The sequence below is a fragment of the Adiantum capillus-veneris genome, chromosome 12, assembly GCF_014529385.1.
Source record: "Adiantum capillus-veneris isolate H3 chromosome 12, ASM1452938v2, whole genome shotgun sequence".
NCBI classification, from domain to species: Eukaryota; Viridiplantae; Streptophyta; class Polypodiopsida; order Polypodiales; family Pteridaceae; genus Adiantum; species Adiantum capillus-veneris.
The window spans coordinates 11,997,708-12,014,580 of NC_140942.1; the positions used below are offsets into that span (position 1 = coordinate 11,997,708).

The window sequence follows — 16,873 nt, forward strand, 5'->3', positions numbered from 1 at the left end:
AAATATACCCTTGTATCATTTTGGGATGGATTTCCCCCAATTTTTGCAGTCGGACATTTATGAAAATGTAGTTCCTATAAGTATCTTAGACAAAACTATTCACAATGAGCTCACAAATAGAGGCATCTTAGTCTAAGAAATGATGAACGATTTCATCTTAAGAGCCCACGATACCATTTGAAATTTTAGTTCTATCATCTTTAATTGAGGGAGAACCAATCTTCCTATGAAGAGTTGCAAAATTTTTTGTCTTTAGAAATGTTTGCCAGATTAATGAGGGGTATTTTGGGAATTTTGGAAATTCAAAGGCATTTTGGGGAATTTTTGAAATTTGAGGGGTATTTTGAGAATTCCAACAAATTACAGTTTTTTTTTTTTTTTAATAGAGAGAGAGAGAGAGAGAGAGAGAGTAGGATTTTTCTCTCACCTGCCTACTCGTGTGGCACTCACATACATACCCTTTAACACTTCCACTCACACACACATGCACACTCAAATGTCGCATTCATTCCCGGGTTTAAGGGGTGAGAAAGGGAAAGGTCAGGGATACGGCACCTTCGTGTCAGCATCCGGGAGTGGCTCTCGTGTACTCCCGTTGGTTCGGATGAAGGCAAGTGGAAGAAATCATGTTGCTCGGTAGAGGTACTTTCGTTGCTATTTTTTCATCAAAGGAAAATGCCTCTAGAGTCATCAGCCGCGCTCTTCTCGGCTTCGAGGACAGATTCGTCTTTTTGCATCCGTGGTACAAGAATTTTTCATTGGCTGCTTTTGAGGAAAGATGTTAGGTTCCGAAGTATCCAGTAAAACTAGCTTTTCCGGAGGTCCCGACACAATTCTGGTTAGCAGACATGTTGAGGCAGATGGATTCCATCTTTGGCATACCATTCATGCGCTCAATGCAGATCTAGACATCTGTGCCATCTATAAGGTGGCTACTATCCCTTCCACATTTTTTTCAGATTCCATCAGTTTTGAGTGCACTTGCAGAGGATTGTGGTCATGGGTAAACCGAACCAATGCCTTAGATGCCATGAGATCGGGCACTTGGTGAAAGGGAGACATTAGAGACAGATTGATCGGAGGAGGAGACAACCCTCACAGCCACAACGGAGTTCTACACAGTAACAGGACTCCACACAGAGTCAACAATAGCGAAGTGTAGAGTAGACACAGAGACAGAGTCAACAAAAGCAAAGTGCTCAACAACAGCACAATGTAGAGCAGACACAGAGACAGAGATAGAGACAGGCAGGTAGATAGGAAGAGACATAACCTATCCTTGTTTACAGGAGGGTAGTGAGACAGAGCTTGGTAGAGGCAGACAGACTTCCGGAGGAGAGGTTACCAGACTAGGATTGAGAGGGGGTACCAAGGTAGCTGGACAAAGAGAGAGAGGAGGATGAGCAGTCAATGGCAGTTTAGGAGTAACTTGAGCTGCTGGAGGATAGACCAGTCTAGTAGGCTTTGGATCTCTTGGCGTTGTAGTCGCTGGTGCCTCTCACAATAGGCACTGTTGAGGAGGTTCAAGAGAGCGATCTTCTCAGTTTGCAAAGGATTTTGACTATTCTGTAGGCTTTGCATATCCAGCCTATGTCCCACATTCTGAGACCTTGCCACCTTAGTTCTTCGCGGTTGGTCCATGGAGACCTTCAGATATTTCTTCGAGGAGTGGGCCACTATGTGTCGACATACTTTTCTCGCAGTTATCAAGAGAACGTCACATTTTCCTCGGCCTAGAGAGAGCCCCCATGATTAGATTTGGAGTAAAAATTTTACATGGTGATTCCTTCTGGACGAGGGAGGCTGTCTATGATCTTAGAGGAGCAAACAATGGTTGAGGCCAATTACTTTATGGATATCTGACACTTTGCAGATTTGTTTGAGAGTGCTTTAGGGAAGTTGGTTTGGTCAAAGTGATGTGCATCTTAGTACCTTCCCTTTGCTTTTGAGGTAAATATCGAGTGGGTCCCTCCTGCCTCTCTTACAGTTTGGTTGTGTCGTAGGTTTGCATCCTTTTTTGGAGTTCATCATTGGGAAATGTTAGAATGGATGTGGATGATTTTGGAGGCATGGCCTAGGGGTTTCACACTCCCTTGGCTTTTGTGAGCTGCTGTAAGGTGTAGCGGAAGTGAATGTTGAACTTTGCTCAAGATGAGTGCTCCGAACTGTGCTCAAGGTTCCTTTTACTTACGGAAGGGAGAGCCTTCCGTTCCTTTAATGAGAGATTGCAAGCGATCACAAACAAGTGGATAAACACTGTGAATGAAGGTGCTGAGACTGAGAGATAGAGAGAGAAGAATACGACACCAGAATGTTGTCGAAAACCCTCCTCCGAAGGCCCCACTCTCTGTGGCGAGAGCGGTTTACTATTGATTGCACAAATCTCTACAATGCTTTGGACTTGCCAACGATGTTGACGTCGATGAGGACGACGACGAGACGGGCTGAAATCTGAAAATGCTAAGGGCTGAAATCTGCAAATCTTTATCTGCTGAATTCTGACTCTATATCGGTGACGATGTCGATGGCAACGATGCGACGACGACGCGCCGAAAATGCAGATGCTGAAATCTGCGTTTCCGGGCTGAAACTGCATAACTACGTTGGATCTGACCGTGTGGCATGGATCTGCTGCGAGAAAGTGAGATTTGCGAGGTTTGGGGGTTCTACTGCGGAGTCTTGATGCTGAAAACTGAAAATGCTGGTGCTTCTAAGTGTTCCGTCGCGAAGGATCTGCAAAACGCTGAGGCTGATCTGCAAATCAAAACGCTATGGCTGAATTCTGATCTGTTGCAAAAACGCTAGGCATTCTGCTGACTTGCTGCTGCCGGGCTGATCTTCAATGCAAAAACGCCAGGCTAGCTGTGGTCATGCAAAAACTCTAGGCCTTGTAGATGGCTGAAAACGCTAGGTTTGTTGGGGGGGGGGGGGGGGGTTCTTGCTGAGAAGGTGCCTGTCGAACACTGGGTTCCTTCTGCCTCTTCTGCCAGAAAGTGCTAGCGCTAGGTTTTCTTATATACTTCACTTGCTAATTTGCCCTACCTAGTTCCCAACAAAAGTCACTTAAAAATAATAAGTGAAAATTGGCTAAAATAGGGAAACTAAGTTTGCACTGTAAAAATGCTCCTGATGGGTCCTGATGGAAATCTGATGATCATGCTGTGTGCAACCAGAGGATATGCATCTACTCTAAGTGTTTGGATATGCATGGTCTGCGAACAGACTCACAAAAGTGCGAGATCACTTCCTAATCTAGGCTGATTGAACTGAACTGAACCCTTGTCATGAAGTAGCTTGTCCACGTACACATAGGGTTAAATGTGCACATGACAGCTGTTATAGGAGTTTTTTTTTTCCGAGAAAAAGATCCTTCTATTAGTTAATGAAAACTGCCCATACGGCTACAACCACCTCTGCAAGAGAGGGCTACAACAAACATGATGGGGAGACTCTACCAATGAAAAAACAACATATATACAATGAGGCTAAATCAAGAGATGGGAGGAGGGAAGAGCCACACAGGTGGACGGTAGTGCCATTTGAGCATACCCTGGACTATGGTGTAGAAAGGCCCACGGCGCGAGAGTCGAAGGAAAGCCTCGCGGCGCTCCCTCATGCGGTCGGAGCTGCCCTGTAGTCCCTCAAGCTGTCCTCTGAGAGTATGGATCAGCTCTAGCCAAAAGTCACGAGCAGTCTCTGCTGGTGGCACAGGGCGAGCCTCAAAGATGCAGAAACAGCGGGCCCGCCTGATGAACCAAAGTGTCAGGCCACTGATGAGCTCTCAACACTCCTCTCTCTCACTGCACCACTCCTGTGGAGTAAGCTCTTTAGCAGGCTGGAGTGTAGGTCGCTCCCCCTGCATCACTATCATCTTGCTGGTGGAAGATAGCTCAAACTGACGTGTCGGGCCCGTGAGGGTGGACCAAGCCGCTGCCCCCCAAGTGTACTGTCGAGCCGTGGAGAGAGCAGGCATCAGCCGAAGAACTTGTAGCCACACCTGCTGGGCCGAGGGACAATCCCAAAGACAGTGACGTTGACTCTCCACCAAATGGTCACAAGCTGCACATGTGGCCGAGAGACCACTATGCACTAGCCAGCTCCCTACTGCTGTAGCTCTATGTGCGACCAGCCACTGAAACAAGGTGACTCGTCTTGGCTGCCTGGAGCCCCACCACCTCTCCCAAAAGTCTGCCAAGAACTCGAGTGTGAGACCCTCGTCCTACCAATGACGTGCTGCAGCGGGGCGGGCCTCTCTCTGTGCTGCTAGTATATGACGTCCCAGTCGAACAGTGTACTGAAAGAACGGGACTCCTGGGTGGTCTGCAGAAGAGAAGGGGTCCCTCCATAGCCACTCACCAGGATCCCACTATACTCGTGCCAGCGCGCTGGACCTGCTGCCATGGGACCCCAAGAAACATGAGGCCGACTACCAACCAAGTGGCGTCTCTGAGTGCTAACCATGGGGTTCCAGACGAGGGGTTGCCGTAGGCGCTCCTCCGTGCACGTCGGCTGTCTCTTCTCCAAGCCACGCCGTAAGAGCTCCGAAGATCGAAGCAAACTCACAGCGAAGCGGTCCTCCAGTCTCTTGCTCAAACCAACTCGGCGCAACTCTGTAAAGATCCATCTGGTCGAAGGTTGCCAAGGGCCTCCTTACTGAGGCACCCTGGCACGAAGCCTCTGAGCAAGAATTCCTTCCAGGGCTCCTCTCCTGGAAGAAGTCCTCTGACTACGAACTTCCCAAGAAGGGCTCTGCTCTGCTGTGCTGGATCAATGATCCCAAGCCTTCCCTGAGAACAAGGAAGTGTGATGACCGACCAAGCCACCTTGGCTCGGGCAATCTGAGTGTCACGTCCTAACCAAAGGAAGTTCCTGATCACCCTCTCTACCTGGCTGATACAAGAACTCGAGAAGATCCAGCAAGAAGTGATGTACCACATAGTCGCCAACAACACCTGGTTGGCAACTACTACTCTACCAGCCAGCGAAAGTCGTGCTGAGCTCCAATGTAACAGCTTTCTCCTGATGGACAGGAGAAGAGGAGCAATCTGTTGCTCGGGGGACAAGTCCAAACCAACCTGACAACCCAAGTACCGAACTGCAGTCCCTGGGGGAATCCACCTGAAACCCTCTCCTGGCATCCAATCTGGCACAGGAGCACTGCAAACCGAGAAAGCCACTGTCTTTCTCCAGTTGATCAGTGTGCCCGATGCACAACAGAAGGTCTCCAAAGCCTGCTCACATCTGTGCAGATTGGCCTCCTGGCCCTCTAAGTACAAGGCTGAGTCATCGGCAAACTCAGCATCCAATAGCTCATCTCCCCGAATAGGGAGTGCTAAGCCCCGCCTACCGACCTGCTGTGACACCAAAAATCTGCTCATCGCCTCCGCATAGAACAGAAAGAGAAAGGGGGCAAGAGGACAACCCTGTCCGACCGAGCGTGTGAGCATGAAGCGCTCACCTCTACCTCCTGCCAAAAGCACCTGACTGTGAGCCTGTCTGTACAAAGCTGACACCCCTCTGATCCAAGCATCTTAGAAGCCCATCCTGCGTAGAGTGCCCTCTAGAAAGTCCCAGTCAACTCTGTCGTATGCCTTCTCAAAATCGAGAAGAAGAATCACAAGGTCCTCCCCACGGAGCCGTGCCATGGCTGAAGCCTCCCAGAAAGTGAAGATGTTGTCAAGGAACGCAGCCTGTCTGAGTCCCACGTATAAGGCTCTCCAAAAGTGGCTGAATCCTCAAACTTAGAGCCTTGGCAAGAATTTTGTAGGCTGAGTTGAGGATGGTGATGGGGCGCCACTATCGAATCTCATCCAAGGAGCCACCCTCCTTTGGAATGAGGTAGATCAGGCCCTCACTCATGCTATTAGGCATCACCCCTGTGTGCAAAATGTATTGAAAGGCACTACAAAGATCTGGGCCAAGCAGGTCCCAATACTCCAAGAAAAAGCTGGGAGTCAACCCATCCTCACCTGGACAGCTACCACGAGGGAGGGCCCTAAGAGCCGTGTGCAGCTCCTCAAGCTGAAGTGGCATCTCTAGCCTCTGGCGCATCTCCTCTATCACAAGACAAGGCATTTGTGCCCAAACCTGCTCCTTGCATGCATCCTGCCGCTCTGACTGGGACTCAACCGACAGCAACTCACGGTAAAATCAGTAGCAACTGCACGCATATCCTCGGGCTCACAAGCAACTGAACCATCGGGTCTCCTCAACTGATTGACCTTGGCATGCGAGTGCCGAGGTCCCACTGTCTCAAAAAAAGCACCAATCACTCTGTCACCCACCTGAGTCCACTGAGATGCCTGTCGGTGGAAGGCAAACTCATGACGCCTCTCCTCTGTGCTAGCAAACTCCTGTCGAGCCTGCTGTAACTGCTCCTTCAACCATGGACTGTCTGGATGCTTCTCCTGCATCCTCTGTAGTGAAGCAATGCCTTGTCTGAGACGCTGCTCCTCCTCTCTCGCTGCAGCTCGGCGAGCCAGAGACTCCTGAAGAAAAAAGTGGCTAAGCTGAGCTAGGCCTAAGGCCACTCTGTCTGCAAGTGGAACCTGGCTATCCATGCCCTCTGTCTAGAGAGCCTCTACCCTCTCTCTGAGTGCTGAGTCCAGCAAGACCCGCTCTGGGATGCGAAGCATCGTGCTCCCACTCCTTTGCCTGTCTGCCACTGTGAGAATCACTGGTGCATGGTCCGAGAAGGATGTCCCTGCCAGGATGCCCACTGATCCCCCAAGTCACTGAAGTGGTCACCAGTGTAGAAGCGATCTATCCGCGATAGATTCACTCCTCCCACTCTGCGGTCCGATCTAGAGAAGGCAAGACTGGCTGTAGGCCTCACAAAGCGAGAGTGCTGCCATGTATCCGAGACCCTCAAAGTCATACACAACCTCTCCCAAGCTGCCAACTCGACTCCATGCACAGTTGCATGGCTGCCTCCAATCCTGTCAGAAGGGTCCTCCAACATGTTGAAGTCCCCTCCTATACACCAATGGTCGGCCTGCGGCAAAGACTCAACAATCTGTGACGAAAACTCTGCACGAGCACTCGCCACATTGGGCGCATAGATGTTCCAGAAGCCCACAAGGCCACCCTGAACTTGCATAGTAATCCACTGAGCCCTACCTGGCACAATAATCCCTCTGTCCACAATGGCCTGCTGCAATGAATCCGCAATAGTCATACATACCCCACCCTGGATGCCTCTAGGTCCAAAAGTAGCTGACCAAAAGGTATCATATCGTCCACGCAAAATCTGACCACATCGCCGAATGCGGCTCTCACACAGATGGTGCTCCTGAAGCATAAGGAGATCAATCTCTCCTCCCACAAGGCAACGCTGAAGCTCCTGACGCAATCGGCCCCGCTGTCGTTGAAACTGGGGCCCACCTAGTCCCTGCACGTTCCATGAGACGATCCTCATGGGGAGCGAGAGAGAACAGATGCTGCCTCAGCAGCAAGACGGGCTATCTTCGAGGCTGGCTTGGATGGGGAGTAATCCGCATCCGAGCGTCCTCTAGATAGGCGTGACTGCAGTGAGTGCCTAGCCCAAGCCCAAGCAGAGCGAGCCATGCGTAAAGCAACCTCTTCTGTCCAGGAGTCCTCATGAATGTATACATAGCAAGGTAAACACTGCGTATCAGCAAAGAAGTACACCACAATGTGTCTACATCCTGCTGAGTCTGGGGGTGTCACCGCAAACTTGGCCAATGGCCACAAAGTCTGCAACAAATCTGTAACTCCAAGTTCTCCCATGTGATGAGAGAACTCGAGGACCTGTGTATGCAACCATCCCAACACTAAGTCGAGGGACCAGTCTGTCTTGGCCCTACCACAGAGGGGGAAGGAGAAACCAACTTCTGAGTCCAAGGCCTCTGTCCCCCTAGCGGCGAGGAACAAAGCATGGACCCTGAAGCAGGCTGCCTCGTGGTCTACCGCGGAATCGCCGAGAAAGCGAGTGAACCCGTAGTCGAAGAAATCCCAGCGGCGTCGAAGGTCAATGCTCGTCAGACCTCGAGGGATAGCTGCAAGGGAAGATGTCTGAATCTGCAGAGGGGGCCGCAAGAAGGGTTGACCCTCTCTCGCTATGCGACTCGTGGCAAAGGCGCTGCCAAGAGATCTCCTAGCCGCCGGAGAGGGACCAGTCTCCTGAGTCGACTGTGGAACTGGAGCAGGAGGGGGGGGAAAAGGAGCTGGGGGGAGCGGAGGAGAAGAGGGGCGGGATGGGGCGACAGAGGTAGAGGGCGAGGTGGAGAGGCGATGGGAGCAGAAGGCGGGGGGGAGGATGAGGAGGAGGGGAACTCTGAAGGGGGAGCGGCTGTTGAGAGTGAAGCGAAGGTGGAGGCTGGCGTAGGGGACTCCTCTTGCTCGAGAGGACCAAAGCAGTTCCCTGTGGGAACCCACTGCTGCTGAGTAGGCACCTGAGGGCCACTCTGAGTGCCAGGCTGTCGCTGTGGTCCCTGGCGTCGACGGCCACGCGCCTGCTGCCACCCCTCCTCCGCTAGAGCCCCAGGCTCGGAGGGTGGCTCTGAATTTGTGCACTGTGCCGTTGACTGTGGCTACAGCCCAGCCCTGGCAGGTTGGGGCTGAGGCTGTGGTGCAGGCCGCGGCCTCCTCCGTGGACAGGCCTTCGCTAGGTGGCCCATCTGTCGGCAAATGAAGCACTGGTTCGGGAGGCCCGAGTACTCCACACTCTGTCTAAACCAACCCCCACTCACCCGAGGCAGAAGGATGACCTTCGAGAGCGTGTGGGTATCTCTGGCTTGGCAGCTACTGATGCTGCCGTACGAGGTGTCTCCATGTCGCCACTGTCGAAAGTGGGCGCGTGATGCTCGGATGGCCAGTGGACTCATAGCTATGACCTTGGACGCCATCTCGGAGGTCTCGAACTCGATCTGATAGTACCCCCGTTCGAGAATCTGGACATCCAAGATCTTGCCCACCTCTGCTAGAAGGCGGGCCTGGAGAAGGTCTCGCAGCTCTCCTCTGCTAGGTCGGGTGCCGAGAATCTTGTAGATGATCGAAGTCGCCTGTAATCGCTCTACCTCTACGGCAAGGCTCGCTTGCTCTGTCGGCGAGAGAGCAAGTTGAATGGTGGGCCCAGTGGGGTCGGGTGAGGGGGCTTCTGGTGAGTCCCTCTGTGGCGAAGCTGGAGCCTCCATCTCTGTCTACTGCTGTGTCGTAAGAAGAGGTCGACGGGTGGACGCTGCAATTAGGCACAGGAAACACTGCCCCAAAAATTGAAGCAATGCTGAGGAGGCCGAATTGCAGGGATGATGGGGAGAAACCGAGGCGGGCGGGAAGACGGGCAGGGGGGGGGGGGGGGGAAGGTGGAAGCGCTGGCGGCAGCAGGAGGAGGGGGTGACGGGGGCGGCAATGGCTAAAAGGCAGCGGGCGGGCAGGCAGGGGCGGCAAAGGCTGGCAGGCAGCGCGGGGGTAGGCAGTGAGGCATAAGGGCAGGGGGGGGGAGGGGGGGGGGGGGGGGGGGGGGGGGGGGGGGGGGGGTGGGGTCGGCGATGGCGTGCGAGGGTGAAGCAGCAGCAGCGAGCCGGGAGTAGGTTCGACCCAACAGTTTTGCAAATAGTTATCGCTATAGGAGGTTTTTACGACGGATGCTTTATACCAGTCAGATAAACAACACTAGACTTGGTGGTTTTCGCTACATTGCCCAAGGTGGACAGAGCTTTGGGCAGATTGTGAACACTTGATCACTATCCAGATAGATATACTTCACCACCTAGTTAAAGTATCTTTATCCCGAGATGTTTCTTGTGGTTTATTATGGATTTATACCCACGATTTTATTGTACATCTGTTATGGTTTTCCCCATATTTCTTGTACATGGACTGATGGTCGATTTTTATGTAATATAAAGGGTCAAGCCCCACTTTGAGAGAGAGAGAGAGAGAGAGAGAGAGAGAGAGAGAGAGAGAGAGAGAGAGAGAGAGAGAAAGAAAGAAAGATTTTTAAGGTCTATGTCAGGCCGAAATCGGCCTATGAGACAAATCAAATGTACATGGCGTGTATGTCATCCGTCTATCGGAAAGACAAATGAAACAAAACTGATACAAAACTGAACTGAATGTAGGTAATGGAGTATCTGAGGAGGGATGGGGTTCTATCTCTAGGGGTATATGCATGTCTATATGCTCAAGGTAGTACAATCATGAGAATGCATCAAGCTCTCTAGCTCCATCCTGTACAAATGGGGGGATGTAAGATGTGGTACATGGGCGGGGCTGGTGCCAAGGCTACCCGGATGAAAGCTGTCGGGTCGGCCCTCATCTGAGCTACTCGCTCCTCAGTGGCACGGCGCTCCCGGGCTCGGATCTCCTCGATCTGTCGGTGGTGGGAGCTCACGCCCCTGTAGCCTGTGACTCGTGGTCGTCGTCTAGCTCGGTTCACCTCCGCCTGTGGGAGTGTCACTCCTCTCTGAGTATCTGGTGAGGTAGGGGTGGCAATCCTCTGAAAGAAGTCTGTGAGCGAGAGAGAGAGAGAGAGAGCGAAGAAGAAGAAGAAGAAGAAGAAGAAGAAGAAGAGTGAAACTATCCCAAGAGACCTTAAAGATCTAGCCGACGAGGAGAGTTGAACTAAAGACCTGTTATGAGAGAGAGAGAGAGAGAGAGAGAGAGAGAGAGAGAGAGAGAGAGAGAGAGAGAGAGAGAGAGAGAGAGAGAGAGAGAGAGAGAGAGAGAGAGAGATGTACGTGCTGGCTGCTTCATAGCCCCAATTATGTTTACCAGCCAAGTAAACTTAAGTAAATCGATTCCAGCTCGTAACCCAATTTCACCTTGGTTGATTTATGCAAACTTTACATGTTCGCTATTTCCTTTTACTCTCGTAAGCATTTACTAGTCACACCATAGATACCTCGGCACACCCTTCCAATATCTGATGCATACTAGGCAACTTGATATGCTTCCAAGCGATGGGTTTGTGGGAGAGCAAGAGAGATCGAGATGGCGAAATCTGAGTGCTCCTATCATGCTTTAGTATGGACATGGATATCCAAGGCTGATAGGATGAATAAGGACTTCTTTGCACATTTTAGGGAACGCCCTATTGGGACTTCCGCGTGACTCGACAAGCACGTTGCAGGGCGAGTGTCTCTCCGTGCTGTCAGTATGTGATGCCCCAAGCGAGCTGTGTATTGGAAGAAAGGGGTCTCTGGGTGATTGACTGAAGAGAAAGGATCCCTCCAAAACCACTCTCCTGGGTCCTACTGCACTCGTACCAAGGGGCGGCTCTCCCAAGCCCAAAGCCGCTAATGTCTTGGCTCCAGATCTACCGGGTTGGGATCTATAACACAAGTCCTCCATAGGTGCCCACAACTCGAATTCTCTGAAAACAACACTGTGCAACTTGTGGTGCCTTTACTGAGACTTTATGAAGACGATCCTCTCCCTGAATGTCAAAAAACATTGAAGGTCCTGACTTTGAGCAAGCCCTAACTGTAATGAGGACCTCCAAACGTGTGAAAGCCCCCATCCAGTTGGGAGTTGCTATCTGAAGAGGGGTATGCCACTCAGTAGGTATAGCCTCTGTAATATCCCGATAGATGCTCTGCACTCCCCTCATGCCTCGAAGCTGGATGCTCTGAATCTCCTCGGGAAAGCCTGAAACTGTAGCCAGTCTCCAAAAGTACGGGTTGGACCCTCTGCCATGTGACTCCAACAAATATGAGGCCTGCTACCAACCAAGTGGCCTCGCTGTGTGTTGACCATGGGGTTCCAAACAAGGGGCTACCTCAAGTGCTCCTAAATGCATTGCATGCATGTAGATTAGGTTGTAGGCATATGTATGTATATATGCATACGTGTGCATGTATGTAACCATGCATAAGTAGGCATGCACGTCTATTTGTAATCCATACATAACGTATTTTTCATATTGGTGGTGATTACCACTGTCACAAGCATGAGCACCCCAAGTTGGAAATCTGGCACGATACACGAGAGAATCACTTAAAATACTTCAAAAATTTAAAATCACAGTTCAATTTGGTCGACATGGCCCGACGTAGTTCCGTGCTTAGAGAGATTGGCCCCAAAGACTGGCGTCCCTCTCGGTATTTCTTTTTATATTAATGCTTGAGCAAAGTACAACTCCCGAAGGGTGGTCCTCTGCTCTCAGACTCTGCGTCTAGATTGCTCTGAAGAGTGAGGCCCCTAAGGGTCCTCTTATTCTTACAAGGGATGCCAAAAGCAGAGCCCCAAAAGCAGTTAAACTTAAAAGAAATTGGTTCCTAAAACAATGATCCCAAAGGCAACTTAATTCCAAAAGTGACTGGCTCCAAAAAGTTGCCAGAAAAAGCATCAGCACAAAAAGTGGAATCCCGTACAGTTTTGCCACGTCAGCATGCTGTCAGCGCGTTTTATGAAGCTACCACGTCATCAGCTTGTCAGAGCAATTTGCGGACGTCTGTACTGCCATCCTGTCAGCGGAATTTGCGGGCGTCCGTACTGCCAGCTGTCAGCTAGCGTCCGTACTGTCCTCTGCTCTCAGGTGGTCATGCCACGCCACCATTTTGTGACAACCCGTACTGTACAACGTTTTTTATCGTTTTCTTCTACTGTATTTATTGTTCCTATCCACCTTGAGTATGACATATGGACCAATAAAACATGCATCATGATGCCTCTTAATAAGAGGGTATATAGGGGGACATATCTAAATGTAGATTCAAAATTATGACACATGTCACTTAGGAAGTGGGAATAGGGGAGGGTGGCCTGGGAGTTCTTGGGACGCAAAACTACTTGCCTGCTGCTCTTGCTTTTCGTACTTTTGGAAGTTTTTGCTTCTTGATTTTAAGTTGAGCAAGAGTTAAGGCCTCGCTTATCCAAACTTTGGTGCCCTTGAGGATTCATGCTTGTTGTAGAAGTGCTATGCGTGCCTCTTTGTTTTTGAAGACAAGGATGCCTTGCTTGGTACAAGTGTCACGGTGAACCTTCTTGATTGTGTTGGGGTCGAACTCAGTTGGGTGAATGGCTTGGTTGAGCTTGGCTAATGTTGAGGTTTACCTCCCCCTCACCAAGTAGAGGGCGAGCCGTTGATGTGAATGGATAGGGCCAACCCTTCCCGCCATCGGCGTTCTTGCATGCATTCCTTGGTTGAGCTTGGCTAATGTTGAGGTTTACCTCCCCCTCACCAAGTAGAGGGCGAGCCGTTGATGTGAATGGATAGTGCCAACCCTTCCCGCCATTAGCGTTCTTGCATGCATTCCTTTACCTTGAAGGAGATGGCAATTGTTACTTTGAATGGCGAGTTTAGTCACGCTTGTGTTGAGGGTGCGCTCAACTTCCTTTGCTTTGGCAAGAAGGTGGTTGTTGTCGGCCAACTTTTGCGATTCCAAAGAAGAGAGATGCGTCTCCAAGGCAGCAAGACGTGCCTTGAGCTACGCATTCTCGTCCTTCAACTCTCCGATTTGTGCTTGAAGGCGGTCGTCGGGTCCACCCATGGCGTGGCATGAACAACCACGTTCATTTGATCAGGGTAAACGATCCTCCCCATTGCATTGTAGATTGGTAAGAGAGAGAGAGAGAGAGAGAGAGAGAGAGAGAGAGAGAGAGAGAGAGAGAGAGAGAGAGAGAGAGAGAGAGAGAGAGAGAGAGAGAGAGAGAGAGAGAGATGATGAAATGAAATGTGATATCAATGTCTTTAAAAAGTCAACCTGACCTATAAGACCAAAAGGTTACATCCATGAGTGACTCTAGTACAATGTTTCGGGAACATAAGAATAAAAATAATGGGGGTACCTAGAGTGGGTGGTATGTAAGCCTACCCTTCATCATCATCATCAGCATCACATAATACAACACCTTGAAACATATGGGGAGGGATACAATCACGAGGGCTAATGAGGTGTACAATTGAGAAAGTATACAATGGTGATCATCTCATGAACTCTCTCATGGGTGTGTGCAGTATGGCCTCAATGTTAATGTCCTCCATAGTCATCTCTTTGGGGGGTTGGGGGGGGGGCATCCTCCATAACCCAGCTCCGTAGCCTCCGATGTAGACCTTGTCTATGATGTGACGATCCTCGCATCCTCGGGCATCGTGAGCAGCCAAGCCCATTAAGAAGGATGCCCCTGTAATAGACTTGGACACTCCAAGTCAAGAATCAACAGCGACAACACCAAATAACCACTTCAAAACAATTCACAGATCACAATAGATTTGCACTGGCCCGGCACGGAACTGACACCCCTTTCGGTATTTCTTTTTATATTAATCAGATCAAAGACAAGAGAGTGGCTAGGGTTTCACTCTCAGACTCTACGTCCAGATGCTCTGAGAAGTGAAGCCCTCACCACTTATTTAAAGATACAAGGGATGCCCAAGAGCGGGGCCCCATTGGACGGGGTTCCCATAAGTTGGTAGAGCCCCAAAAGCTTTTAAAATAAAAAGCATCAGTTCTCTCTCTCTCTTAGAGAGTCTTTTCTCTAATCATATCAAAGTACAAGAGAGTGGCTAGGGTTTCACTCTCAGACTCTGCGTCCAGATGCTCTGATTAATATAAAAAGAAATACCGAAAGGGGCACCAGTCTTTGGGGCCAATATCTCAGGCACGGAACTCTGCCGGGCCAGTGCAAATCTATTGTGATCTGTGAATTGTTTTGAAGTGGTTATTTGGTGCTGTCGCGGTTGATTCTTGACTTGGAGTGTCCAAGTCTGTTACAGCCCCAATGAGGGTGTGAATGGTAACCTGTGGTGGACCATCCCGAGTAGTCCCTCTATAAAAAGTAGTGATCTGGCTCTATGTGGATCCTCTATGTGTAGGTCCTCTGCTCCCGAGGGTAGTCTCTCTGAGTTTGTGGATCTCCAGCAAGAAGAGACCTAGGCACCTCTGATCATAGTAATCTATGATGCGGGATGTGTGTGTGTGTGTGTGTGAGAGAGAGAGAGAGAGAGAGAGAGAGAGAGAGAGAGAGAGAGAGAAAGAGAGAGAGAGAGGGAAATTTGTTCCTCATGTAGTGATCCTTTTGTTTCTTACAGATTCCCATGCGAAATATTCGAGACTGTAATTTTTCCTTTGCTGGATTGAAGACGCAAGTTAAGCTGGCAATTGCATCCAAAGCCATGTAAGGTTTTTCTGCAGCATTTTGCCACTACTGTCTTTCTTAGATGGCTAGATCTGGCTGTAAGTTACTTTGCAATGTCTCTTTTGGTTGTACTCGTTGATTGTCGAACAAACAGGGTCGTAAAGCCTTGAATTGTCTGCTAAAATATCCATCCATTTCAGCACGACTGAACTTGTACCAATAAAAGACGCTGATGCAGAAGACAGGCAGCTTCGAGCAGATATAGCTGCTTCGTTTCAGGTTGGGAATTATTGACAAACATGCAAGCTTGATGTTTTATATCTAACTTCTTACAAAAGTGAATATCTAGATGCTCTTATGCATGATCCTCTTAAAATAGGGTTTGAGATTTACATTTTGGGGAAATTCGTCTTGGTTGCAATGCTCTGTTCACAGCTTTCGACCTTGGAGATTTGATTTGAATTCCTTGTGGTGATTGCATTTTGTTGCCACTCTTGAAGTAAATGGGGAACCCATTTATTAAGTTTGGAATGTTTGACCGCAGAGAGTTGCTGTGCTGCATTTGGAAGATAGGTGTGCAAGGGCTATTGAATGGGCCCAATCCATGAGTCCAATAAAAGCCTTGGTATTTGCTCCTCTCTTGGTCTTTGAAGCCAGCTTTCTTGTCTCTGGCTTATCAAAGAGTGGCTCTGTTTTCATGGCAGGTGGTTTCTGGTGGTGTTGCTTCCAATAAGGTGGTGCGACAAAGGCTTGGAGAGTTGGCAGAGAAGCATGGCCTCCGCCTTAGTTGTCCGCCCCCAAGATTGTGCACAGATAATGGTCTCTTTTTTATTTCTGCTTGTGAAGATGCAGAGGTTTTAATCTTTTCATGATTGGGGTTCAAGCTTGCGTTTGTCTTTGTGTGTTGTGTGAGTCGATGACATGGGCAATTTCTAAAGAAAATAAAAATGGGATATATGGCAGGTGTAATGATTGCCTGGACAGGCGTGGAACATTTTAAGCTCGGGAGGAGTCAGCCACCTCCTCCGTATGACGAACCAGAGGATGTTCATGTATATGCTTATCGTTTTCTTCTTTACAACATGGGAAGGTCCTAATTCATCAAGATCTTCTAACACTTTTAATGATTTGCAGCTGGATTTACGACCTCGTTGGCAGCTGGGTGAGATCTACACGGAAGGGCAGCGTCATACTCGTTCGTCAAAGACTGCCAGTGTTCATCCCTCTCTGACAGCTGAGATGCGGATGCACTCTTCTAGTTGACCAATTTTCTTGTGCACAAAAGTTTGGTGTATGTGTGTTCATGGGTGCATTGTTGCTCCACTCTGTAGGTGCTCTACAGTGTATCATAAACACTTAATTCTTTTTTGAAAATTTTTCATATTCAAGCTAGCCTTCGAGGAACGTCTTGACCACAGTCGAATTGTTGCGTGCACCAAAACCTATGATGGCAGTGATTACACAATCCAACCTGTGTGTTCTTAGCAAGCCTTCAAAAGTTATGAAAGACCACTAACCGCAATCTGATGAAGAGGTCTATTCAAGCAGGTGTTGTCTATTGAGTGGATCCATCAAACAGGAGTTGCACTGATTTAAGAATGAGAAAAAAGCAGTTGTGTATGGGTGCTTGTCTGTGTTCGTGTGCGCGGTCATGGATGTTCGAGTCATGGTGTAACTACTATCAGATGAAGTTTGAGTCTAATGAGTAGGTATTTCATCAATACAAGTTGCAAGAAAAGAAAGTTGGACAATTGTATGTGTCTCTGGATGAGATAGAGGTACAAAGACTTTTACCTCCTGAGTAGCAGGTCTTGAGTTCAAGCCCCGTGGA

General features: G+C 49.5%; 1 protein-coding gene across 1 annotated transcript in view; it reads left to right on the forward strand.

Moving 5' to 3' along the window:
- The window catches only part of GCP1 (glycoprotease 1), a 122,509-nt gene extending 105,847 nt beyond the window's left edge, over positions 1–16,662 (forward strand). Inside the window, exons 8-13 of the mRNA XM_086524874.1 lie at positions 14,996–15,081; positions 15,243–15,321; positions 15,587–15,667; positions 15,747–15,861; positions 16,006–16,094; positions 16,177–16,662. Of these exons, the coding sequence (XP_086381000.1) occupies positions 14,996–15,081; positions 15,243–15,321; positions 15,587–15,667; positions 15,747–15,861; positions 16,006–16,094; positions 16,177–16,305 (579 nt within the window). The 3' untranslated portion in view covers positions 16,306–16,662. The remainder of the gene's footprint in view (positions 1–14,995; positions 15,082–15,242; positions 15,322–15,586; positions 15,668–15,746; positions 15,862–16,005; positions 16,095–16,176) is intronic.
- Positions 16,663–16,873: the final 211 nt, after the last annotated feature.